Raw genomic sequence first — 26,692 nt, forward strand, 5'->3', positions numbered from 1 at the left:
TATTCTTACTGGCCCAGATTCCTCCTCCCCATGACTAACCATTGCTGAGCCACAGGAGTTAGCATCCCTGCCTTTAAGTGCGGCAGGCCTATCTTCTCAAAGGTTTATCACTTTGCTTTTTTTAATTAATTATGAATTTGGGGCCAAGCTACATCCCACTGTCTATTTAAGGAAGAATAAATGCCAGAAATCCTGCTTTGGGCCTGTGAAGTCAGTTCAGAAGAATTTGGTTCAAAGAGCATATTGTATTCTGTTTTTCCTCTTGGTCTGAGTTCTTCTAATATCTGCAAACGGGAGAGGCTTTGCAGTGTTGTCTCTGGTAAGCCTGTAATGTGCTGAGACACTGCTCCCAGGGACTGCTGCAGGCAGGGCACCCCTCTCCTGTTTGACTCATTTTGGGTTCTCAGACGTCAGGCTGCCCTGGCAAGTGCCTCCCAGCAGCTACAAGAGATGCACTGGGAAGCATGCCATGCTGTGCTTCGTCAGCGTGGGGAGAGGGGAGATGCAGTGACAGCAGCTTCCCTGTGTGTCTCAGTTGGCACCGACAGTGCAGGTTGCTCTCAGGTTTGCTGACACCCTGGTACCGTGCTTTGCTTGCACTGAGTCCCTTCCTCACTGGACATCCTGATGGGTAGGAGGAACTGAATGGAAAGGACTACTCAGAAGGGAATTGGGTTTGAACTGTGCTTTTGTCCTGAAACTATTTGCTAATGAGAAGAATAAATTTTTTAAAGAAGTAAATAAAAAAAAAAAAAGGCACTGTATAGCTTTTTCTCACATTGGCCAATTTCTGCGTCAGTCCAAGTCTGCTGTGAGTCACACTGTGGTTGAACTGTGCTTGGGGAATTACACCTGGGCCGTGCCTGGGAATTCTCAGAGAGCCTGCTGCTACATCCTCCATACTGTCTCTTCTGCCCCTCATCCTCCCTTCTTAAATTTCACTATAAACAGTTGCTCTGTGTCACTTATTAGTGCTTGTACTCTTTGTGTTACCATAGTGTGCACAGGTGTCACATGAACCCATCAGAGAAAAGATAGTTCTTGCTCCTGGAACCCACAGTCAGCTTCTTCTGTCAAGGGCAGTAATCCATAGCTCTAGGGCAGGGTTGATGTTTGTGCTGGATTTTTTACTTTTTTTTTTTTTTCTCTAATTTTAACATGTCTATTTCCATCTTCCCTACCATTGTTTATGGATGCACACACACCTCTGGCATTGTTTTCATCTAAACTTTATCTTCCCACATAAGATTTTTGTGTTACATTTTGTTGAAGCTCTCTAGGAAGCCTGGTTTTGTGCAGGAATATCCTATTCTGTTGTCCTGATGAGAGATAAATAGCTTGGAAGAAGTGTAGGAGGTGTACAAATGAAAGCAGAAGTTTGCAGGTTCTCCAGAAATGAACACAGTGTTCTTGCTCTGCTTTATAAAAGTCCAGTTTGCTTTCATTGAAAACACTGTGTTTATACCTCTGATTTTAGTGGACACAGGACCAAGGGCTGAGGGGAGCGTGGGCAGAACTGTTTTTTGTCCTGCAGATTTGCAAGCTAAAGCCACCTTGTCCTTCCTGGCTGCAGAACGCTGCGATGACTGGGGTGTGGATACCATGAAGCAGATCCAGATTTATGATGGGGAACCTGCCAAGATCAAATGCCCACTTTTTGAGACCTTCTTGAAGTACAACTATAGCACAGCCCATTCTGCTGGCTTAACCCTGATCTGGTACAGGATCGCGCAGGACCGGGATCTGGAGGAACCCATTAATTATCGTCTCCCGGACAATCACATCAGTAAGGATAAAGACACCCTGTGGTTCTGGCCTGCTCTTCTCAATGACACTGGGAATTATACCTGCATGCTCAGGTAGGTTGTGTGGTGCAGCTCCTGTCTTCGGTGCAATCGAAGGACTTCTGTGGAGGTGGGGAAATTGCGCTGTTAGCACCAGATCTTTCTGTAGGGAGACGACCATTTGCATAAGCATTAATGGGAAAAGAATGTTACAATTATAAGATGGCTCAGTGCTGAGCTAATTTACATCCCAATAATGCTTGGTGCCTTGCGAGCGTTAATGAGTGTGCCCCTCCTTGCTTGCTGCAAGTGTCCGTGAAAATATTATTGCTGAGCCCATGGCAAAATCCACAGGCGCTCACCATTAAGAAGTGATCTGGATGTCTAGAGTAAAAATAGCTTCAGATGCAGGGGTAATGTTTTGACTGCACACTAATTTGGCAAAGATGCATGAGATTCAGACTTCTAGGAAATTAAAAGTGTCTGTGAGTATGGTACAAAATGAACATAGCATCTGCTATGCGCAAGGGCTCTTTTTGATCTTACGTTGTTTCTTTGTCTGTGTCTTTGACCCTATGATCTGCTTTACCAGTGGGGGAGTGGATGCTGATTGTTAGTCGTCTTTATAGGCTTTTCTGAGCTTGTGTGGCCACCTTTGATGAGGTTTTCTTGCCCATTTATAAATGAGTCAGCGCTATGATGCTACTTACTGCAGATGTAATTTTAATTTCATTGCACTGCTATAGGAGTAAACAAATTTCAACTAATCAGTCCTATTCTTATCTGTCCTTAGAAATACAACCTACTGCAGCAAAGTAGCGTTTCCCTTGGAGGTTGTTCCGAAAGACCAGCATTCTTGTGTGAGCAGTTCAGTAAAACCCACTGAAGAGATGTTCTACTTGGAGCACACCAATCAGAAGATCATATGTCCAGATATTGATGGGTTTTACCCTGCCAGTGTAACACCAACTGTCAAGTGGTACTTGGTAAGAAGGACTTACATGGGCAGTGGTGTATGTGAAAAAACAGTGAAAAAAAAAACCAGTGAAAAATGTGAGAATCATGGAGCTGTGTTTGAGAGTCTTGCCAGTGATGATGCCGCAAATGAAGCTTTACTAATTTAAAGAGCTTTGTTTCCATTGAGTTCAACGGTAAAACTACTCTTGGAAGGGAATTGAGAGCTAATGCTGAAGCTTTTTTTGACCTGAGTGCACAAGTGGAGAATACTGTAGCAGGGATTTAGGAGCCTCAGTTCAGTTATGGGCAGTATGCCTGACCTGCTGTGTGAGCCTCTTACTATCCCTGTAAAGGAAACTCATTCATATTCACTCTTTAAAAAAAAAAAACACCTGTAAATGAAAATCCTCTGAGGTCAGAAAATGAGGCCTCTGCAAGGCCCATGGGTGACCCTGTTTGACACGATTCAGCAAACTTCTTTTCTGAAGATTGAGACATCCCTACTCCACCCTCCATACTGCTCTGATGAGTAGGCTGTCTCTAGCCATCCTCAGGCTCTTGCCTACGGAATTACTGCTCAATTTTATTAAATTTGACCTCACTGTTTTTCTCTAGGCAGGTGCCTTTAGTCAATAGAGAATAGGAATTCTCAGAGGATGTACAGCCAGAGGGTTATGGGAGTGAATTCTTTAATAACTGCTTAGGCGGTGCTTTTGGCTTTCTAGATAGAAGGTTCTGTATAAGTGAAATTAATAATTAAGCTGTCAACAAATATATCTGCTCATTTAAAAATAATTAAAAAAGAAAAAAAGACCCAAAAGAAAAGCCCTACTCTAAAACCCTTTAGGAAAAACTTGCTTTTGTATCCAAGAGGAGCAGTTTCACTCCAGTAGTTTAAATGCTTTACTTGTATCATTCATTGAAATTCACATCTCGGCAATCAATTAGCAGAATGAAACAAAAAGCCCCTTGGAAGTGATTTTTCAGACAGCAAGTCATCTCATGCCTAATAAAAATCATTAAAAATGGTATATGACCCCTATCTTAAACTGCCCCATTAGGATGTATCTGATTTGGAAATGTACCATTCAGAAATAATCTCTTACAAAATGTGCGCATCTTAGGGTTTTATGACAATCAAGATATTATCTGCATAACCCCTTTCTGAAAAGGGATCTCTAACTTGGTATTTGGCAGCGTTTTCTTGCCTTGCCTGACAGAAAGAGAGGAGTTATTAAGATTTCTGTGCTGCAGATTCTCATTTACTCTTTGCCAATTTTGAGGCCTCAGCTGAAGTCAGTCAGGGCAGCTTGATTAGTCCCAAAAGATGGACATCAACAGGGGACATGTCCTTTAGTCTTAGTATCCATTTGTGAATACATCATCATTTTCTTCCTGTCTTTTTTTACTTTTGACTCATCTCTTTGCTGAGATGCTCACTTTAATTGCAAAGGTACTTCTGGATTAGAGATCTCTCTCTTATAAAACTGCCTGTATTTAAGGTGGGATAAAACTCTTAGGGTCATCTGCTTTATCACTTCATTTTCAAGGTGAACATAGCAGTCTGTATTCCAACATGCTCAAAGTTCATGGTATTTAGGTCTGATCTACATCATGATCCCAAGTACCATATTCATAGTTGAAGATCAGATCTTTGTAGCAGCATTTAAACCAATGTCTTTACTTTTGAATCCCAAACTCAAGTGTTTTTCTGCCTGACTCCAGAACTGCAACTCGGTGGATGGGTTCAATGAGCGATATCCCCAGGGGCCCAGGCTTGTCATCGTCATTGTCCGCAGTGCATATAAAGGGAATTACACTTGTATTGTGACATTCAAGGACCATGGAAGAACATATAATCTCACCAGAACCATAAAGATGAAGGTGGTGGGTAAGAATGACTTTAAAATATGTAAAATGCATGTGGATAACTGCAGAAGTGATAAAAACAGCTAGAAGAGTCTACCACAGGATCCATTTATGGTTGTGTTCCATCTGCATTACTCAACTGACCTGGTGTATTTTTTCTTGCTGAGGTCAGCTTGGTGTGACTTCCCAGAACATGTTGCACTAGAGGTTTTACCCACCACCGTATCAAATGCCCCCAAACACAGAGAGTGGCCAGGCATAGGCTGGTAAGGTTCAGCCCATGAGATGGCCAGGGGTACCCTCTGCTGGTATGTGAGTGCATAACCCTGGCACTCCTGCTCATTGCTGTCTCCAGTGCCCTTTGCTCATCTTTCTTTGTAAGATTGTCCCTTTATAGCCAACTTGTCTTGGTCTTCTTGGAAGCTCAAAGCCTTATGTGCTGAGTTTGGGACTGTTAATCACCCAGGCAGAGCTCCAGGTACCCACTGCTTGGACAGGTCTGTCCCAGGCACAAGGGCTCAGCCCACCTGCCAGGTAATTGTAGACAGAGCTCAAAAACCTAATGAGTTGTAGGATAGATTCTGACTCCTGTGGCAACAGCTGCTTTAGGAGCTGAATTAAATATTTGTGACAGGAAATTATGTTTGTATTTTGGTTCTTAAAAGCATCAGTAAAAAGAAAGTGGTACAGGTTATGTCTTATGGGAGAGGAGGAGGGTATGGAGGTCTTCTGATGTGAGAGGCCCAAACTACCTTACCTAAACTGTGGAGAAACCTCAAAATCTATATTTGGCCCTCAGTTTGGGGACTAAAATTAGATTTCTCTGTGCATGGAACTCTGAAGCAGGACTATATCACAAATTAGTTTGGGGAATGCGCAGTGGGGTGCGAGGGCATCATAAATGAAGCTGAAAGGGTTCTAGGTTCTCATGAAGTTTGGGTCCCTGTGGGGGGCTCTCTGTTGTTTCCTGCAGGATCTCCAAACAAGGCCTTGCCACCACAGTTCATCTCTCCAAATGAGAAAGTTGTGTACGAACTGGAAGCAGGTAAATTCCAATGCTCGCTGCCTGCAGTTGCTGCCCGCAGTTGCTGCCCTGACACGCTGCCTGTGGGTCAGGGAGACCCAGCCAGGCACAGAAGCTCTCTCCTTCCACCACATCCCCAGAGCACACGAGCTGCCACAAGTTGCCTTGCAGACAGCGTGGGATGCCAGTTCTCGATGCCAGAATAGGAAAGCACAGCTTTAAAAGTTGATTTTTTGCAAGCATAAATAAAGATAGATATTCAGGCATGGAGATGCAGGATGCAGCTGCAGAAGCAGATGAAATGGGGACACTGAGCTGCTTAGGAAAATTCCTGTAGGACCTTGTCTTGGCCCTGGCTGTGGTTTGCTTCCACACTCCCTCATTCACCCCCATAGTGGCTTCAGCCTTTTATCCACTTCTTGCTCATCTCTCCCTTTTTGGCTGATTACTTCCTAATTAGTGACAACTCTCCTTCTGCTGGCCTCACAGCATTGGGTAATGGGGTACTGCACCCCTTCCTCAACCCCTTCTCCCACCCCATCAGTTTCAACTTACAGCTCCTTGGAGCAATTCCCTATATTGAATGGATTGTGTTCCATTAGACTGCTGTAATAAATGTGGTGCCAATGATTATGATTAGCCTCAGAATCTTCACTTTAAAGTACAGCTTTTTAGGCTCAGAAGGTCAGACTTCTTCAATAATTACTTTATAAGAAAAAATCACTTATGTGCTGATCGCAAAGATATTCACACTCCCAAGTCTGATCTTGAGCAGAAGTCAAATTCCTGAAGAAGTGTTCCCACATCAAAATGCTTTTGTGGAACTTGATTTTGGCCTCTGCCCCCTGTGGGGATGATTAACACTGCTTGGCTTTCCAAGGAAGTGGTTGGCATGGAGCATCTCCCTTTGGGTGGGTCACTTAGTGAAGTCAAAAAATTTGTAACACATTTGAGAAGGCAGGATATTTTTTTCTGTTTATGCGTCTGTCACAAATCATCATGTCCGAGATGTTAAAGTGTTACTAGATGTCAGAAAGTAGATGCCTCATTCCCTCCTGAAGGGAGGCAGAGCTCAGGCTGGTAGGATCCCTGGATAGCACAAAATATGGGTGGTGCTGTTCCTGTTTTGCAATACCTCACAGTGGTCCTTTTTTTCCAGGAGATGACCTTATCCTGCCCTGTGAGGTTTTCTTCACCTTCCTGAAGGACTCCCGCACTGAGGTGTGGTGGACCATAGATGGAAAAAACACAGATGACATCACAGATCCCAAGATAAAAGTCACACAAAGGTAACATAAAATGTGAACCTTTATTTGAATCTAATCCTCTCTTGGGTCCTGCAGAAGGATGTGGCTCTAGGTATGCAACAGTCCCAAGGGAGCGTGGAGTCCCCTGCTTCCCTGTTAATCAGAAACCCCTGTGTCTACACCAATGCTGTGATGAACACCAGGAGCTCTAAGGAGAAGGCCTCCAGACCCGGACAGTTTCATATCTTACAGAAGGATTTGAGGGAGCTTTGTTATCCAGTTCACATCATTACTTGTTCAGGTCCTGGAAGTGCTGCCAGTAGCTGGTGCCATGGTGTGACTTCCAAAACAGGGACAGTCAATTATATTTAGAGGAATATTCCAAAATAGCATAAGTGATAAAAATGTTTCAAGAAAACAGAGGCTGAAAACAAAAATGTAGTATTATACATATATTTGATTAGGAGGAATAAATATTCAGTTACATGAAGGACCCAAACGAGGCCCCATTTGCTGGATGCTGAATTACAAGTGGAAGGCAGCCACTGCCCCAGCTGATTTGCAAACCACCCTAGAGAAAGGAAAGGCAAAAGGAAATACTGTAGCCCCATTCTGCAGATGGTCAATTCAGGCAGAGAGAGACAAAGTGACTCATCTAGGATTGTATGCGGAATGTGACGTGAGCTCTGAATCTTGAGTTCCTGAGATGATCTTGTTTTATAGGCAAGAATTTCTATTTTCTCTAAAAGGCAGTGTGACACAGCTGCAATGAGAAAATTATGAGTGGTAAAATAATTATTAAGGGAAATCAGATAAAGGAAGGGCTGCAGCTGTATTAAAGTCTGAAGTGTATATTGATTTATAAATATCGGTTTATGTGTTTTGGTCTTTTTAAAGAAAGAGGTTACATCAGGGAAAGGAATATCTGTCACTAAGACCTTGCTGCAGCTTCACGGATGTAATGCTCTAGTTTTTCTTTTACAGTGAAATTACTAGAGATTTTGAAGACAAAACTATCATAAGGACTCTAACAGTTGCAAAGGCCACACCAGAGGAGTTGAAACGGAATTATACTTGCTATGCCAGGAACGCCAAAGGCGAGGACCAGAGCCAGGCCATAGTGCGCATGAAAGGTAAAGTACCTGCAGAGCCTGGGTGTGTGAAGTGAGGTGTTCTCAGTGGTCCTGCCTTGAGCCTTGCCCTGTCGCAGTGGGCTTGCAGTGTAAGAGAGAAGATAGAGGTTTTTAATGTTGTTTAAGTGAACATGTTTCCAAAATAGCTTTTGTAACTCCTTTGGTAAACTCACCTTCTCTTTCCCCGGTGTTATCTCTGCTTCAGGAATGTCTGGGAGATTAACTCAAAGTTCTCTCATTGGCTTTGTTAACCCTCGCTTGTCATTGGTGGGTTTGTAAGACCTTGGACTCCTAATGGTTACTTTGTAATCGCCCTAAGAGCTATTTATATCGCTGCCCAGAACAATAAACTCTCTCTTGCTCTCTCTTCCCTGCTGATATCCTGTGGTCTCTGCCATGGGGACCGCGTGGTGGGGGGAGCGGGGCGGCACTTTCCCCTTCAGGTAATCCTGGAGTCCCCTTCTCTATCCAACTTCAACATTCACATTGCCTTGCAAAACAGTAAGGGAACAAAGAATTCCATCAGGACTTTTTGCCTAACACAGTCTGTTCTGTACACACTGCTGCATCATTGCTGTCATACTGCACCACTTTTTCAAGACGGGGTACCGTGGTCAAGTGCCTGGGAGGAGAGAGGGGGTGGGGTGGATAGGTCTTCATCCCATCCATGTACCACAACTGAAGCAGACCTGGGTGGGACAGGCTGCTTGAAATGATTTCAGGTTACCTTGACTGGGTGAGGGTTTTGTGTGACACAGTTGCATCCTCCAGAAGGCACACTGCACTGGCTGGCATTGCTCAGGGAACAAGATGGTCAAACCACGGTGCTCTGTGGTTTACTCCTTGCTGTGATGATTCTTCAATCTAGATACAGCTACCTCAGTGTGGACGGTATGGACTGATTCAGCTCTGTTCAGTGTGAGTTTTTCCTACATCTTTTTTTCATCAGAGATTTTGTTCGTATTTCCCAGACCCACCTCTCAGTAATAAAAGCTATGTGAGGTTTCCTGATTAAGGTGGATCTTTCTGCCTCCTTATCAACCTCATCTAGATCTTTAACACCTGCTTTTACTGTAAGTTAGACCTCCCCTCTCCCATAAGGAATGCTGCCCTGCCTTGTGTAGGTCATGTCAGACCTACTTTGCCCCCTACTGTGCCCTACAAGCATTGGAAGACTCACGCAGGTCATTATTGGAAGATCTTTTTCTTCTTTATACTTGACCTCCCTCCTTTTTAGTCCCATTCCTTTGAGACAAACCTCTTTTGGATCGTTGGGAAGGAACACATAAATGAGAAAGGCCGAAACCATCTGCCCATGTGTTCATACTCCATACATAATTCTTCTGGGGTGATAATGCTTGTACATGTAGCAGAAGTGAGTCTAAAATACTCAGATTCTTTTTCTATATAACAGTGCCCAAATGCTGTTCTCTAGTGGACTCATCTGTATCATCCTCTCTCTTCCTCCCCCATCTGCTCCTGGGTAGTTGACTGGCTTTTCTCTTGAGCAGATATGGTTACCCACAACCCTTTCTTCCTGCTCTGTTCCACAGAAAAATCCAAGAACAATCTCTAGCTGCTGCTGGCAGAGCTGCCTTAGGCTAAGCTCACTGCAGCCCATCCTGCTGTGCATAGGAACATTAAGAATGCCTGAACTTGACCCTGCAGCACTTATCTTCCAGTTTTTAGCAAGTGGCTAGATATGTTGGCTCCAACTGTTTCATCACATTAGATTGCATACATTTCTTGCTTTTTCTGGATTATTTCCCTCTGCTTCTCATGTACTTCAGCTGCTCATCACTTAATGAAAGTTGATAAATTCTTTCCATTTTATTTTTTGTACTTCACTTTTATTAAAAACTTATTAAATATTGGAATTTGGTGGTGTTTCCACTCCCTGCTGTTCTTTTATTGTGCAGTTTGCCAGTGTGCATGTCAACCGCTACCTGGACAGTTGCCCAGGGATACAGGGAGAAGAGTTATTTTTCTGTCCTTAGTACAAAAAAGCAGGAATGCTGTGACAGATAGTGTATGAGTTGGGGAGGGAAGCTGTGATGTTCTGGCTTGATGTCCACAGGTTGTCCTGTTTGTTTGCAAGCATTTCAGCTTTTCTTTAATGAACTCTGATTCTTCTTTCCTGGTAGAAAACAATCAGGCCATGGCTAGTTATATGCTTGCTGTCAGTCTGGGTCAAGCCATAAGACCTGTGTCTGTTTGATGGGGAGCAAAAATACTAGACATTGCCTTTATTTTGCTGCAGAGGAACTTTATCTGGCAGTCCTAGAAGTAAGTGCAGTTGCGTTGCCCCAAGAGTGTCTATGCTGCTGAGAAGGTTATGTTCATGAGCTGGTTTTGGACTATGAAGGTTTTTTCCATCAACATGTCATTCTGCCATCTGGCCGCTCCTGGGATCTTGCTCAGAGACAGAAATCCAGCCTGTGCTATGACTTGCTCTGCCAGCTCAACCAGACCTAATAACTGAGAATGGGCATTCCAGGGTGGCCAGAAATCATGTGTCCTGCATAGAGAGCCTTGGCTTGGCCACCTTACTCTGAAGGACCAGCTTGGCTCCTGGCTGTTCCTTTGTGATGTTTGGCTACATGTGACACATATTTCTGCCTAGCTGAAGGCCCAACCCTTTAAACCTGACCATCTCTTTCTTTTTGAACCCAGTTGTAGCGCCGAAGTACACCGTGGAGCTGGCCTGTGGACTAGGGGCGACCATCCTGCTTGTTGTGGTGCTGATTGTCATCTATCACGTGTATTGGCTTGAAATGGTCCTCTTCTATCGGGCTCATTTTGGAACAGATGAAACCATTCTAGGTAAGGTATTAAAGACTTTACATTTATTTTATCCTGCTACAGTCCAGGCCCTTCATTTTCATACAGGAATTTTCCTGTAAGCTATTTTTAACCCTGTTCAGAGCATAATGACATTTTGACCTTCCATTTCTATACCTTCATTCAGTTGTGTGGGTCATTTTAGAGTAAGAGGAGTCAGGCTTGGGTCAAGGGAAAGGAGAAAGAAATCCTCTGTATACTCTGCAGAGGCAAAGCGTGGACATGTCAGGCTCCCTGGGGCACTGCCCTACTGATGGCTAGCTGTTTCATCCATTCTAGACAGTAAAGACAAGTCACCAAATTTCAGTACGTCCTGGTTTCTCTGGTGACTCTGTGTAAGAATTCATGATCTGATCCAGACTGATCTGCTTTAAAATGTGGGAAGTCATCCAGAAGGATGTATCTGGAAATCACCCTTCGCTCCTCAGCTTTTCCACAGCTTCCCTGTGTTACTGGGAGTTCATTGCTAGGGACTCTGAGGTGAGATTTCTTCCTCTGGAGGAGGGTGTTCGAGCCCTCACAGCTTGGAGTGTGAACCTGCCATGGGGGTGCAGCAGCTCTCGTAGGGTGTAGGCAGGGTGCAAGCCTCTGTCTGGTGGGACTGCTCATGTGGATAGACTGCAATGACAAGGAGCAATGTCAAACATGTCAAAAGACAAAAGGAGCCTGGACAGAACAGATTGATCATCTTGCTTTGATTTTCAAACTTCAGCGACCCAGCAGTATCTGAGTTCGTGCACATTCAGGCTGGATAGTCAACCAGGCGGCGCTGCTGTCTGGTAACTGTGGAAATTGATGTGTCCTAACCTGCAGTGCCTGGGCTCAAAGTGAGCCTTTATACCTGCTTTTCCCGGGAACCAAGTCAAAGGCCCAGCACGTGCAGTATCACAGGTGTCTCTTCTGCCATTTGTGTCTCTCTGTATTCCCAATGCTCAGACGGGAAGGAGTACGACGTGTACGTGTCCTACGCGCGCAATGCGGAGGAGGAGGAATTTGTGCTGCTGACACTGCGGGGAGTCTTGGAGAATGAGTTTGGGTACAAGCTGTGTATCTTTGACAGAGACAGCCTCCCTGGGGGAAGTGAGTATTTCACAGGGGGCTGTGCTCCATGCACCTCCTCTCTTTATTGTTCTTTGAGGTACTGATAATTGTTTGGAACAGGCCTGTTCAGGTTATCTTTTGTTCCCCCCCCCCCCCCCCATCACTATTAATGAACTCTTTTTGGTATCTTCTAATGTTTTTGCTTCACATGACAGTATTGCAGATGCGCCAGGCCTCCAAAAAAGCTGTGGTGGGCAAGTGATGGTGGTTGGTTGTTTCAGTTGCTCTCTCCAGGAGTGATGTGCAGGAGCGGTTGATCTATCAACATGGGGAACCGCACAACTGACCTTCATGCAAGCCCTCTGAGCTGCCTTAAAAAAAGGGGATAAAGTCAAGGCTAGAAGAGAAGAAGCAGGGGAAGTGTTATACTGGACCAGACTGGTAGCTCACAGAGGGTAGTGGTGAATGCCTGTAAAAAGCAGGAGTGCCTGCTTCAGGATGGTGTGGAGAGCACTGTGCCAAAATCAGTGAGAAGATAACATGCCTCCCACTAACCCTCATTAATAAGGGAGTTTGTGTCTAATATGGCATACAATTAAGCTACTATAATTAAAAGTATTTTTTTGCAGGTAGCGGGACTATCTCTTCAGTAAAATATAGTCTTTTTTCACTGTTTGAGCTAGATCATACAAGGTTCTGGACATAATTGCTGCAGGGATGCAGGGAATCAAGAATGGAAGTTTGTGAAACTCCCCAGATAAGCATACCTTCACACAAGTGCCACAGCAAGGGCACAGGTCTAGCCCACACTCTCTATTTCCAGTGTCCTGGGGGTTCAGTTGGCTCTGTGACCCCTGATGCCTATTAAAAGTCTGAACTTCTGACAGTGCAGACCACCCCACTTTGAATTCATGGCCTTTGGGTCAGTACCCCACTAATGACAGAACCCATGCTGAGCAAGTCCATTGGGGTTCCTTTTGGAAAGGACAGGAGGGACTGCTGGAGTCTCAGCCCAGCTGCACGACAAAGGGAGCAGAATCAGTCTGGAGTCTGGTATCTTTATTTCCTAGATGCTTGCTAGCATCTAGGAACACCTCAGAGTTTGAAGATAAATGAGTAAGTTTGCCTCAGGGAACCTGGAGACAGATGCAATCCTGGTGCTGTTCCTTCTAGAGAGAGAATGGATGACATGGCAGGGAACTTTCCAGGCTCAATTTGCTTGATGCAGTGTCAGACTCAGAGCAGGTTTGCTCTGAGCTGTTCTCACCAGATGTCCTCCTTCCTCCTGTTCCCTCTGCCACTTCTTGCCATCCTTCCCCTTTTGCTTTGAAGGGTGTCATTTTCCTCCCCCTACAGCTCTTCTGGGCTCTCTGTCCCTCACCCTAACCCCCGAACACTCCCATCTCTGCCCCTCGTGCCAGTCACTGTCAGCCTCAAGCCAGTGCCAGCCCTCTGGAGCACTGCTGGAGTGGTTTGTCACTGCACTGCTGTTCGCGATGCTGCTGGGGCTTCCCTGTCGCTTCTTAGCCAGGATTTGACTAATCTTCTTGGGAAAGCATGGCAGGCCAGGAAATAGCTTTTGGCAGCTGATGTCATGCCTCCAGAGTGTGCATCTGTGTCATGGGTAGAGTTATGTTGTCCTTGATGAAGAAACAGTAGGAGATGGATTATCCTGCGAGTTAGCTGACAGGAACTAATCAAACGAGCTTGACAACTAAATGAAGTTGCCTGTCAGCATTATTTTATTCTCCATTGTAATTTCTGACCAGTAAAGAGTGTTGTTCCCTTGTAAATGAAGTGTGGGAGATCTTGCAGCAGAGAGTACAAGCACTGGGATTCACACTTACAAGGGATTTTCACATTAATTACAGGAGGGTGTCTAAGGACAGTCTACCTGCAGATGTTAGAATATTAAAGAGGATCCACAGTTACCATGACATGGCCCTTCCTTGGAGGGTGTTATTTTTGGGACACTTCACTAAAAGGCCTCAGAACAGTTTACTTTTAAGTTCTAAAAATGCTCTAATCTGCTTTCATAGATGATAGCAACAGGAACAGATGGATGAGTAACACGAGTTAGGATGGTAGTACTACCAAAGCAAATTAACCCACAAGGACACTCGAGGATGTTGTAGATGTGTAGATATATATTGTGTGTGTTTGGTGTGAGGAAACTGAGGCAAGAGGACTGAAAGGAGTATCCAGAGTCATTCCAGACATCTGCCAGAGGAAGATGTAAGCACAGGCTTTCAAGCTTCCTGATACCTTTTCAGGCTGAATTTTTCCCTTGAGGTCATGTGTTGTTCAGCTGTCAATTTCCCTGCTTTGCTCCAGAAAGCCTCCTTTTCCCCCTCTCTATGAGATCAGCTGCCCTCTTGGCCACAAGGCATCTTCATGGCACTGGGTGGTGTCACTGACATGTGGTACCGTACCTCTTAGATGTAGCTGTCTTGGGCATCTCCACATAGCACAGGGAGGAGGAAATGCATCTCCAGGCAGTCTGAGGCTGGGAGTAGAAGATGTCACTGTTTGGGGAAGTGAGCACCAGCCACAGTGTAGGAGGTCTTACCTGGAGTCACTTGCAGGGTTGGGAAGCACCAGTGTAGTCTCTAGAGAGGGCCTCCTAGGGGTTTTACTGTCCCCTTCAAGAGACACCTGGTGTCACACTAGCATCTCAGCAGTATATTCTTGGGCATCACTAACCACCTCAATGTTTCTTTCTCCCAGTTGTCACAGACGAAACCCTGAGCTTCATCCAGAAAAGCCGACGCCTGCTTGTTGTCCTGAGTCCCAACTACGTCTTGCAGGGGACACAGGCCCTGCTGGAGCTCAAGGCTGGTCTAGAGAATATGGCCTCCAAGGGCAACATCAAAGTCATTCTAGTGCAGTACAAAGCCATCAAGAAGAGCAAAGTGAAGGAACTGAAGCAGGCCCAGGCGGCCTTGACTGTCATTAAATGGAAAGGCGAGAAATCCAAGTATCCAAAGGGCAGGTTCTGGAAGCAGTTGCAGGTGGAAATTCCAGTGAAAAAAATTAGCAAGAGTTTGAGCCATGATGGGTCGACACGTATCCCTGAAAAATGTTTGACACCGCCAGAAAACAAACCAAAACAAACCCCCAAGTTATACCAGGGAGTAGGAAGGAGCTCAGGGTTTTTTCCATGAAGGACCATGTCCCAAACTTTTTGGAGGATTATCATGTTTTCCCTGCAGTTTTGTATTGCTCTGGCAGTAGAGGGACCAAAGATGTAAATGCCTCCTCTCTGCAAATGTATGTTCTTGTTATCAACCACACAAGCCCTGGGCTTAAGGTCTAAATTCGGGCTATACAGGTGTGATGCATCCAGCACCTTGTGATGGTGTGGTATTTGTATAGGCCAGTACTCCTAGATCCAGTTCCATAGGACCTTCATTAGCATCCAGGGCAGAGCTCCTTTCCTCTCCTAAGTGCCTTCATTCCTTTCTGTTCCTTGGTCCCTGTTGCAGAGGCTGAGGAAGAGTTTGAAGGGTGGCTCCAGTGTAGAGCCTTTCACACATGTCCCAGCTCTATAGTCTGAATCACTGTGGGATCACAGACTTCTGCTTCAGTGAGGGGAGCATAGACTCTTGAGGCCCCTCATCTTTGCTCCCCACATTTCTGTTGAAGGTGCATTCAGATAGTTTGGCAATGGGAAATGGCTTTTACAAAAGCATTAAACCCCCCCTCTCACAACACTGCTAGGTGATATTTGTATTGTAGCACTTCTAGTAATGAGCGATCAATCTCTGCAACTCTGAGGTCTCATGAGTACCCCAGATCCCTCGGAGCTGTAATGCTTGTAATACAGGGGAAATCTCTCTTGGTACAGACCACAGAGCATATCTGAGACATGTTTCTTGTAGAGTAAACTCAGGGACTTCACAAGCACTACAAGGAACCCCAGTGTACTACTGAACCTGCCTACTGCCTCTGCCAATGGCTGGGGGACAGCATCATGCAAGGTACTGCCAAGGCCTCTGGGATGACACTGGATATATGTCTGACTCACCAGGAGACCCTACAAACTTTTTTGAACTTATAAAAGCTACTAGCTCTGTCCAGCTGGGTAAGACTGAGGACAGACTTAGAGAGCTGGGGTTGTTCAGCCTGTAGAAGAGAAGGCTTCAGGGAGGCCTTATTGTGGCCTTTCAATACTTAAAGGGGGCTTATAAGAAAAATAGGGACAGAATTTTTAGTAAGGCCTGCTGCAACAGAACAAGGGGTAATGGTTTTAAACTAAAAGAGGGTAGATTCAGACCATATTTAAGGAAGACATTTTTTACAATGAGGGTGGTAAAATGCTGGCACAGGTTGCCCAGAGAGGTGCTGGATGCCCCGTTCCTGGAAACAGTCATGGTCAGGCTGGACAGGGCTATGAGCAACCTGATTGAGTTGAAAATGTCCCTGCTTACTGCAGGGCGTTTGGACCAGATGGCCTTTAAAGGTCCTTTCCAACCCAGACTAAGACTATTCTATGATTCTGTGAAGAATCTGTCTTCTCTGCCTGTTTGTGAGTACCATCACCATTCCTAATTCAGAGCTCAGGTTTAAACTAGCCTTGGCTTTACAAAGCAAGTCTCTCCCTATCTTGCTTCTAGCCCAGAGTTGCAGATCACGGGATGTATCTCAGGTTCTGTAACCTTTGCACAAAACGGAAACACAAAAAATCACTGTGTACCAGTCCTTGCTTCAGTGTGAGGCAGCAGGAGAGGATCTGGTGAGCTAACTCCCATCACACAAGCTTTTAAGACAGAAGAGGGGAGCATCCCTTCCCTTGTAGGACAAACCAAAGCACAGTGGGACCCTGGCATTGACTGGTGCTATGGCTCACAGTGTTTTCAAATAAAACTGCAAACTGGGGGTGTCTCTGTACTCCTGTAGCTTCCAGTGCAAGGACCTGCCCACTTTCACTATTATACACACCAAGTGCATGCTTATTTTTTATTGATAATGGTTGATGCTGAGTCACCTTTGACTCGTGTTCACTCTGGTGTTCAGTGGGTGAAGCATATGCATTCATAATGGCATTAAAAAGCACTACAGTTTGGAGTCTATGCATTACTCATCCAGCTGAAGAGGTTTAAGGGCATCCCAATAAGAAGCCCAGCCTTAAAGGTGTGGGACTGAATCCTGGCATGGGGGAAACCCCTTGCCCTTAGCATTTTATGATTAATAAATGTTATTCCAGGGCTGTGGGGAGCTCTGCCCTTGGTCAGGTACTGTATGCCATGGTTTAGAAATGGTACTTCCCAATTTAATGCTCCCACTGAAACCATGTGGCATTTACTTCTCTACCCTTCCCCTCTTCCTCCCCCTTCAGCAGGCTGAAGAGAACTGGAGGGACAAAAGGTAAAGATCACAGGCTGAAATAAGATAAATTTACTGGAAACAGCACAGAGATAAGAAAACAGTAGCAGCAAAAATACTAGTTACAGAGGGTACAAGAAATGAATGATTCATACAGAACCCCCCGACAGTAGAAAATACCCAACTGTTCCCTCCCACCAACCCAGAAGGGACCCCTTCTCTCTGAAGGAGGCTCCCTTCCCCTGGCAGTGGTGTGAGGTGATATAGAATAACCTCCACATCCTGGGCATACCCCTTCTTGGCTACTGCAGAAATTAACCCTGTTCTGGCTGGAACCAGGATGCTACAAATGTGAAACAAATAGAGCTTCTTTAGAGCTTCTCCTCTTCATCCTCCCCACCCCAAGTAAGCTTTCCTTTAAGCAGATAAAATTGCAGTCAGCTTCACTGGAGGTAGGGGAGTTTCTCATCTGCTCATAGGTGCTTAAAAGCTTTATTATGAGCTTTTCTACTGTAGTTGTCTGAGGAGGGACAATTATAAGAGATAGTACCCAAAACCATGCTCAGCTTTGTGAACCCATTGCAACCGTGTCATTTTGTCCAGCTTCACCTTTTTGTTTGTGTTTTAAGCATCTCTGTAACCAGCTGCCAGATCTGCAGGCAGAGGGAAGGCCCTGAGGCCAAAGCAGAGCTGTGTTAGATTCCTAGATGATTTTTAAAAAATTGTTTCCAAAATATGCATAAATTAAATTGACATCCCAGACCTCACAACATCACATCTCCCTTTAGCTGAGTTACCAAGAGAACTTCTGCTGATGTTTCAGTAAGTCCGATTATTTTAGAAAGTTAAATTCACCTCATATATTTTGCTGATTTTATTCAAAGAGTTTTCCAAATTAACAAACCTGAACTTTCTCTGGCACCATTGCACTGGCCTTTGGATACATCTCTGGCACCACTGCAGTGGCCTTTGGTGCCATTGCAACCTGAGAACAAGATTACTGAGAGACATCAGCAGAGCACCCACAAGGTGAAAGGTGTGATGGTCTGGAAGGGTTCTGAGAGGTCTAGAGGGAACAGGGTGGAAGGAATAGTGCTGGAGCAGGCTCCACTCCCCCAGGAGCTTTACCACTGCCTTTGCTGGGATCTGTCAGGCCAGGGTTAAAGCCCAGTCTCAGCTGTAATGCAGATCTGCAAGCACCTCAGATCCACCTGCCATTTCATTCTAAGCCCCTTGTGGTTTCCGTTGTGGGATTCTGTCACAGCATGTGTCTGAATCAGTTGATTCATTTGAGTTTCTGTGCTCCAACCTAATATTTATGCAATATGCACCTCATGCAAAGTTCCTCATTGTTATTTCATGGGGAAACAGCGTGGTACAAATTGGAAAAAAATATCTTCCCTCCCTGTGCTGTTTGATGCTGTACAGCTGTTCCAGAGTTGTTTTCCCTTCTCTTTTCTGCATGTTTTTGCCTTTGTGTGATTTGGTCTGTGAAGTGTCAGTATTATTTTATTTTGCTTTTCAATAAAACATTTTCACTTTTGCATTTCAGTCCTTGTTCATTTCTCATAAGTACTATCTTCCTCCCCATTATGTCAGCAAAATGCTGTTTAAGAAAGATAATTATGTGTAATCCAACAATCAAGATCACTTGAGACACCTCCTTGGAGGGGGACATTTTTCCTGGCTGTTTCATGTTGTGCTTGCAGAGGCACCTGAGCTACCAGGGCCATGCAGGCAGAAACACAGTGACACACAGCATTGAGGTATCTCACAGCAGTGGACACATACACACAGAAAATCCCTGGCAATCACAAGACAGAAAGATGAAAAGGAAACATCATCTCTTTGCTTTAGAGATCAAGTCAGAATGTTGAATGAAAATCTTGGAAATCTGGCCAAACCACAGAAATGAAACTCACTGTTAGGCTACTTTGCCCATCCCCTTCCAGGCAGTTGGGTAGAAAAGTTTCAGTCAGCTTCATATTTTCTCATCTAAGCCACTTTCTTGTCTATTTCCCTTGTTTGCCTGTTAGCAGGTAAGTTGAGAGAGAGCCTAGCACTTCCAGCCCCCTCGTAAAATGAATTCTTGTGACAATCTATGGATTTGAGGTCTATGGGTAATGGGATCTAGGGCCATGATAGTTATAATCCTCTGTTACATCTCTAGGGTGCATTAGGGAAGACACAAGTAAACAAACAAAATATTCTGTAACCATTTAGTAAAGGTGGAAGTTTTTTAATGTAAAGCAGATGACCAAGTGTATTGAATCCCCAAACCTCTGTGGTGTTATTGCTGCCTGTCCTATCCCGTGCTGTTGGTGTCACTGGGACCTGCACACTGTGAAGTGGCCACTCAGGATTTTTCATGAGCTGGGTAAACATCGTAAACTGAACATCCCAGAATATCCTGGTCAGACAAGTCTAAATGCATCCCATTCTCAGAAATAAAATCTGTCTTTGGGAATTTGAGCATTTTCCCTGCCAAAAAGTGTCAACTCTCAAAAAGTGTTGCAAATTCAAAACTGATAAAAGAAAACCAGCACTGTCACCTCAATCAAAACATTTCAATTCAGCATCTTCAGAGTCATTCATGTTAATTGAGCCTGAACTTTTTGAGCAGGCAGGTAGAATAGCGGACCTCCCAGGGGCTGCTCATGCCTAAATTTCACTATGGTTCTGTGATTCCAGTTTCAAAAAGAAAGACCTTTCAAACTAGCAAAAGATCTTTTTCTTTCACAAAATTTGAAGCCTGGCTGTTTTCAAAATAGGTCTCAATCAGTTGTAGAAGGGTTTGAATGAGGTCTGGACTCGGTAAATTGGACTTTGCTGCCAATCCTTTGTGCCTTTGAAAAAGGGTGTTAAGAACGTCACAACGTTAAGTGACAATTCTGACAGAGTTGACTTTATTATCTACTTTTGGTTTCAGTGAATCAGTGTTCTCCTGGGTGTGTTGGGGGGGGGGGGGAAAGAGGAATCCTCCCAAACCTTCTATACCAGAAAAAAAAAAAAAAGTTGATTTTGATTCCAGTATTATGTTATAAAACCAAACAGTGTCTTACTTGATCCATTAGGATATTACTATGTGATCCTTTTTCCTATCCCATGTTCTTGGTCTCCAACTAATGTAGTGACAATGAGTTTTACAGCTACTCATACGTATTTGAAAAGTATTTCTCTCTACAATATTAAAATAAGGTTCAACCAGAGGCAACGTGGTGGACTTTCTACTGTGAGATTAGAGAGAGCCAAGTGCTGGAAGAATAAGAGGCATTGCCATTGCAGGGAAGGAACAGTATTTTTATTTATATCAAAGACCAGTGTTCCACTGGCAGGGAGAGGGGAGTCTCCAGACTGAGGAATGAAGGTTTTAGCAGTGTGAAAGGGAAGGGAAGCAACAAGTAGCTCTTCTTCCCAAAACAGATCTTTGCAAGACATTCCTATATGCAGGTTTTTCTCTCTGAATCTGCAAGAACTCTTACTCAAATGATCCCTGTCCTGCTTGAACACCAACTTGTCCTTGGGTCCCCCTCATCTCAGGCACTCAGTCAGTATATGGTTTTTTTAAAGTTTTTACAGTTCTAATAATCAGCTTGGGTTAATTTGCAGAGTGCCTCAGCCCCATAATTCCCATAGTTTCCACTGCTCACCCATTAGCCGTGACACCTTCAATATGCTTCCTGCATCCCAAGCCACAGGTAGAAGTCCAAGGATATCCTTCAGGCTTGCTGCTTTTCAACATTCATAATAAAAGAGATGCTGCCCTTGCCTGGCACCATTCCAGCTAAGCATCTTGCTGAGCTTTACAACTTGCAATGAATCGCAAGGAATGTTTTGAAGCACGGTATTTCCACCCCCCATGATGGCCAGGAGAACTGATGGAGAGGTTTAAGGCTGACATTTTTGCTTTCTAAATTTGGAAGTTTCCTTTTCTCTGTGAGAGAGCCTGACAGGGAAGGAGGTGGATCTTGGCCTTGGCAGTGTGAGCTCTGGCAGATTGATGCGATTGCTTCACTTAGTTCTCCTGATGCACAGGGCTGCTCAAGCTGTGGGCAGGTGGTTCCCAAACAAGACCTGCCCTTTATTAAATGCCTGCACTTCCCTGGGCAGGAGTGATGCTGTACAGAAGTCAGAATACAGCGGTGGCATATCCTGGCTTCTCGTTTACCACTTCAGCCTTCTCAAAAACACCCTGCACAGCAAAAATGCTGCCATCAGGAGTGTGGGCAAGTCGAAAGTCACAGGGTGTGTGCCAGGTTTCCTTCTGTGGGAAGGGAGACCTGTGCAGGTATGCCACTAAACAGCTTCCTTCAGTTTTTATCTTCCTGCTCCCTTCTCCTTGTGCACCCCAACTCCTCTGTCCTTGTACTCTTAGATACCACCGAAGCCGTGTTCGACTTCATCCAGAGGAGCCGCAGGATGATCGTGGTCTTGAGTCCTGATTACTTGACGGAGAAGAGCATCAGTCTCCTGGAGTTCAAGCTGGGCATCATGTGCCAGAACGCCATAGCAACCAAACTTATCGTGGTGGAGTACAGGCCACTGCAGTGCACCCACCCCAGCATCCTCCAGCTGAAGGAGTCTGTCTCCTTTGTCACTTGGAAGGGGGAGAAGTCCAAGCGCTCCGGCTCCCAGTTCTGGAAGGCATTGCGGCTCGCCCTGCCCCTGCGCAGCCTGAGCGCCAGTGCTGGCTGGAATGAGAGCTGTTCCTCCCAATCAGACATCAGCCTGGATCCCATCCAGAGGAGAAGGAGCCGGTTGAAAGGGCAGCCTGACCCACGGGGCGCCACAGCAGTGACTCTCAGTCATGGAGCGATGGCCCTGACCCCTGAGTCAAAGGCCAAACACCGAGCTAAGCGCTTTCTGACATGCCGGTGTTGTGGGACCTATTGCAATGACAGCAGCAGACTCAAGCACAAGCATCAGGCTGTGGCTGAGACCAGGTGGGACACTCATCTCTGCAAGCCGGGCTTGAGCAGGCCGGCGGCACAGGGGCTGCAGGGCAGGGGTCGAGTCGAGCCCCCACCAGCACAGGCTCCTGCTCTTGCCCTCTGCCATTATAGCGACTTGTCAAACAACAATGACTTCTACGTACTCTAACCCATAGGCTGACAGCACTGCTGGTGCTGGGCCAGCTAAAGAAACTCGCTGCAGCCTCAGGAAATTTTTATCATATCACTGGCTGGCGTGATGCCTTTCAGCGTCAGTCCCATGCCAGCGTGGAGGACTGCAGCAATATCATTGCTGGTGACCTGAGCCACGGACCTGCAGCCATGCACAGAGCAGTGGCTGGGGGCTTCCTGCCCGGGTCCTTCTGCTGAATTTAAATTGCAAAGTGGAGCTGAAAATGTATTTCTCTGGCATTGCTTTTCCCCAGCCGCGGTCGTGTTTGCAGCAGGGCTCCTGCTGGGGTCGGGAGTGGGAGGGCAGGTCCCCAGCTGGAGCCTGGGAGGGAGGGAGCGGGGAGGAGCCATCCTTCTGGCAAGTAACCTTCGGAGAAGGGGGAGCGAGCCTGCATTTTGCAAAGAATAAAACTTTGCTAATGAGAGTAACAGGAACCCCTGCCAGTGCAGTTATATACTGTGGTTTAAAAGAATTTGGTCAAAAGTTCTAAGACAAGCCCTTTCTCGTCAAATAAAACTGATTTCTTTAACCTGCTGTTGTTAAAAGTGCCATGGGAACTGGTAAATGCAACTTGTTCACCAGGTGCTTCCTGGAAAAATGGTTTGCCCAAGCTGGCTCAGGTGCCCTCCTGTTCCCAGAGCTTTAGTGGACTCCTGGGCTTGGTCCCTCTCCCAGCTTCACCACATGACGAATTTGTTCTGTCAGCTGAGTGGCCTTTCACGCAGCAGGAAAGAAAGCCATTAAAAATCTAGGGAAATATGTTTTAAAAAGAATTCTCTGAGTAGTCACTGACCTCAGGGATAGGAGCAAGACCTCAAACGCTCACAGAAAACCTTCGGTGCTGAAGCTGAGGGGTCAAAATTCAACTACACTTCATTAAATAACCAAAAGAGCCTTGAACAGGCTCCCTGGGGCTACTGTTTCATCAGTCTGTTGAGCTGTCTGTCAGCAGCGTTTCTCACTCTTCTTTTGCAATGAAAACTTCATTTGCCTCGTTCCTCTTTGTATAACAGCTTCTCTCCCCATAGAGGAAGGGTGTTAATCCTGGGAGTCGGCTGCTTCCCTTCAGCTGATGCTCTGGCATGGCCGACCTGGTAATACCCTGCATTTATTTTCTTTCCCTGAGACAAAAAAAAGGTCTCCTTCACCACTCTGGTCAATCTAGTAATTGTGTGCCAGGATGGCAAGTAATTATTTTTCTTCTGCCTTGGAAATATGAACTGACCCCTTGGGGTACAGGGTCTGGTGGCCCCTGGGACAGATCTTTATCTGATGGCCTCAGGTGAAGCCCTAGTGAAATTGCTGGAGCTGTGAGGAAGGGAGCCATGTCTCATTTTAACAGTGCTGAAGTCGAGTTATAATTAACACATCACTTTCCTTCCCTCAGCAGGCCCTCTTCCTCAGTATTGCCCTGACTGTTTTGATCCTTTCCTTCTGAGATCAAGCACAGCTGACAGCTCTCCTGGTACAAATCTCTGTGAGTGGACTCCTAACAGCCAGCAACAGACTGAGAAATAGAAACCAAAAAATCTGGTGCTGAGTCAGTCTAAATAAAGCAAGGGCAATAAACCTCTACCAGCTCCTAGGAGCTAGAGATTCAGAATCTAGAGAACTCTCCAGGTGTGGATTTCTCTCTAATTTCAAGCAGACACATTGTAAATTGCTATGGAAAGTTTTGTCCATAGGTGGCCATTGCCAATGATCAAAGAGAAGAAGCAGGAATGAGATATTTGGAAAGCAAGCTGTTACATTGCAGGATGTTTTGTAAGAAGTAATCAAAATACCATTAAATGGTTAAATGGTTCCAGTTGCTTACAATTAGATGTGGGATGGTACTGTCAGTGAGTCTGGTAGTGCTGAAAAATGCAGCTACAAAATATAAACAATTTGTAATCAATCAGTCTCCAGAGTCAACATATTTGTTATTTGTTGACATTTAAACAGCTTTGATTTACAGACTTTGCCCTTATTTGAGTGTGGTATTGTCTTGGTTGACTACAACAATGGAAGACACAGGCAACAACAGCTGGAGCTCCTCACAGATGTACAGAATGGCCAAATGCAGCCTTTTGGGGCAAACTGTCATCTCTTCATGAAAGAACAAAAGCAAACTGGTAATGGCCATTGCTATTCCTTTTGCTTCAATAGGAATAGCAATTTTACCATTAGTGTAATTTTATCACTTCTTTTCCTACCCACCAAATGGACCCAGGGTCTTGGTTGCTTTTGTAACAAATACTGAGACAAGGTGGATTTCAGTGTGTGCAGAGACTTTATCCCCCAAGACCGAGGTCCTGGAGCCCAAAGACTCACCATGTTAGAGAGGATGTCTGACCAGAGACACAGGGACCAACCCATAGAACCAATTTCTATTGTGTTTGTCTCTTATCCTAAGCAAGTTGCTTGGAAATACTCCCAAGGACCAGCTTGATGTCCTGCTTTAGGACTAGAACAAACTCTTAGCAGAATTCAATTCTGCTCTCTGAAAATCTCTTAAAATCTGTTCATGTCCCATCTGACCCTGACTGGTGCAGACGGATGTACTCACTGTTCTCTTCTTTGCTACATGTGTGTTTGCCATTTGTATTCAAAAATGTAATCATCTCCAAAGTTAACAGCACAGTGTTATAACCACCTTCACTCCATACAGTTCTCCCCAAAGAACAGTTCAGAAGGAGCAGAGTCAGAATATATAGAATTTCTACTATATCCTAATACAAAAATATTCATATGATGTTGAATGTCCTACCTGTGGTATGCAACTGTAAAAGACTACCAGGTCACGACGTGCAGAGCCATTTCTACAGAAATTCCACTGCTCCATAGATGGTTTTAGTCTGTAGAGGGCTGGTGCTGTCATAAAGACACGGAACAAGCATAACTGAACAGGGGACACAGACAAGTCACTTAGTCCATCTCAACATCGACCTGTCTTCAGTTTAGTGATTGCAGAGGTCCGGTATCTAGGAGGTCTCTCTCCCTAGCAAGTTTCACTGGACATGCCAATAAGTGGGCTGCTCCTCACACCTGAAATGTTAGATAAATCACTAACCTGCAAGAACTAATAGAAATTCTCTTTCTAACATCAAACGGATTTTTATTCTCATCTGTTACACTAGATGCTGATCTCAGAGCACCTGATCTAAGTGTATTTATAGCAGACATTTTCCCAAACAATGACAAGATCGTGAAGGAACCAACAGATGCCAGAAATAAGGAAAAAACGCTTCAAACCTGTAATCCTTGCTCCACATTTATATTTTTTCTCCCAATGTTGATTCACCATCAATATCTGTGAAGGGTGGAACCACCTCCAGGATGGTGTTTTCCCTGTGTGACATACACAGCCTGAGAGCATAACCCAGAGCCATGTCAAGCAGGTGAGGGGAGACCATATGGAGGGAGGGAGCACCCATAGCACAGAGCTGCATCCTGGGGCTCACCACCCTGGCATTTGGCCTCACCTGGGATCTACAAAAATGTGGTGATGTTCTGGAAATGTATGAGTTAAAACACTGTGGCCCAAGTAGAGAGAAATACGAATGACCCTGCAGCTGCTTACCCAAATCCATGTGAAAGAGGCATCATGGTTTGACTCTTGTTCACATGGTTGTTCACTCTATGTACCACCGCTGGCCATTCTAGGGAAAGGCTGTGGCTCTGAAATGACATAATAAATGCACCGCAAAGGCTCCTTTCTGTAAAGACATTAATGAGACACATGGATGCTGCAGAACGGTTTACAGAAGATTATGGCTTGAATCCTTCAAAGTCCCAGACACAGTAATGGCCAGACATCAGGGGACACAGCATTTACACTGATATGCCTTTAATCAGGCTAATGATTTGTACTTCACTAAAATGTATCTGCCACAAAGTCATTTGGCTTGAAAACATCAAAGAGTTTTCCAACTCATCAGTATTTGTTCAAGTGAATAATCAGCCTCACCTTTAATATCACTCCTGATTGCTGTGTAGCCTCAGTTTTACTTCCAGACAAGGTACTGGTTCTACTCCTCTGCTGAAGCAAAGAGACTTCTCAGGTATTTTTTCTGCATCGTATTGCCAAATCATCTGACAATCCATTGCCCGTGAAAGGGTTGTTCACGAGTTTTCCAAAAGGTTTTCTTCCTTTTCTTTGCTATTTAATAATTTTTAGCCCCTGGGTGGCAGAGACATCTCTCCTGTTGCCTGGGCTGCACAAGAAAGTGTAGTCCCTGACCCACAGTTATTCACTGCTTCCCACTGACATTTCCTTCGTGCCACTACATCTCAGTTGGAAACCGGATTTCATTGCTTGTCCACTCCAACACCTTTCCCAAGGAGGTGTTATTGCTGAGGTGTTTC

General features: G+C 45.1%; 1 protein-coding gene across 6 annotated transcripts in view; it reads left to right on the plus strand.

Annotated features, from left to right (window-relative positions):
• Window positions 1-22,622, plus strand: part of IL1RAP (interleukin 1 receptor accessory protein) — a 48,786-nt gene extending 26,164 nt beyond the window's left edge. For 5 of the 6 annotated variants that reach the window (XM_027884080.1, XM_027884079.1, XM_027884076.1 and 2 more), the window contains 9 exons: window positions 1,574-1,859; window positions 2,578-2,770; window positions 4,467-4,632; window positions 5,584-5,655; window positions 6,794-6,923; window positions 7,866-8,014; window positions 10,688-10,837; window positions 11,792-11,935; window positions 21,597-22,622. In XM_027884080.1, coding sequence (XP_027739881.1) covers window positions 1,574-1,859; window positions 2,578-2,770; window positions 4,467-4,632; window positions 5,584-5,655; window positions 6,794-6,923; window positions 7,866-8,014; window positions 10,688-10,837; window positions 11,792-11,935; window positions 21,597-22,321 — 2,015 coding nt within the window. In that variant the 3' untranslated portion in view covers window positions 22,322-22,622. Of the gene's footprint in view, window positions 1-1,573; window positions 1,860-2,577; window positions 2,771-4,466; window positions 4,633-5,583; window positions 5,656-6,793; window positions 6,924-7,865; window positions 8,015-10,687; window positions 10,838-11,791; window positions 11,936-14,623; window positions 15,408-21,596 lie in introns of those variants that run through there. The other variant, XM_027884081.1, reaches the window with a different exon arrangement.
• Window positions 22,623-26,692: the final 4,070 nt, after the last annotated feature.

This window comes from Empidonax traillii, unplaced genomic scaffold (assembly GCF_003031625.1).
Source record: "Empidonax traillii isolate 1590-97213 ecotype Southwest subspecies unplaced genomic scaffold, ASM303162v1 scaffold138:size3245559, whole genome shotgun sequence".
Lineage (NCBI taxonomy): Eukaryota > Metazoa > Chordata > Aves > Passeriformes > Tyrannidae > Empidonax > Empidonax traillii.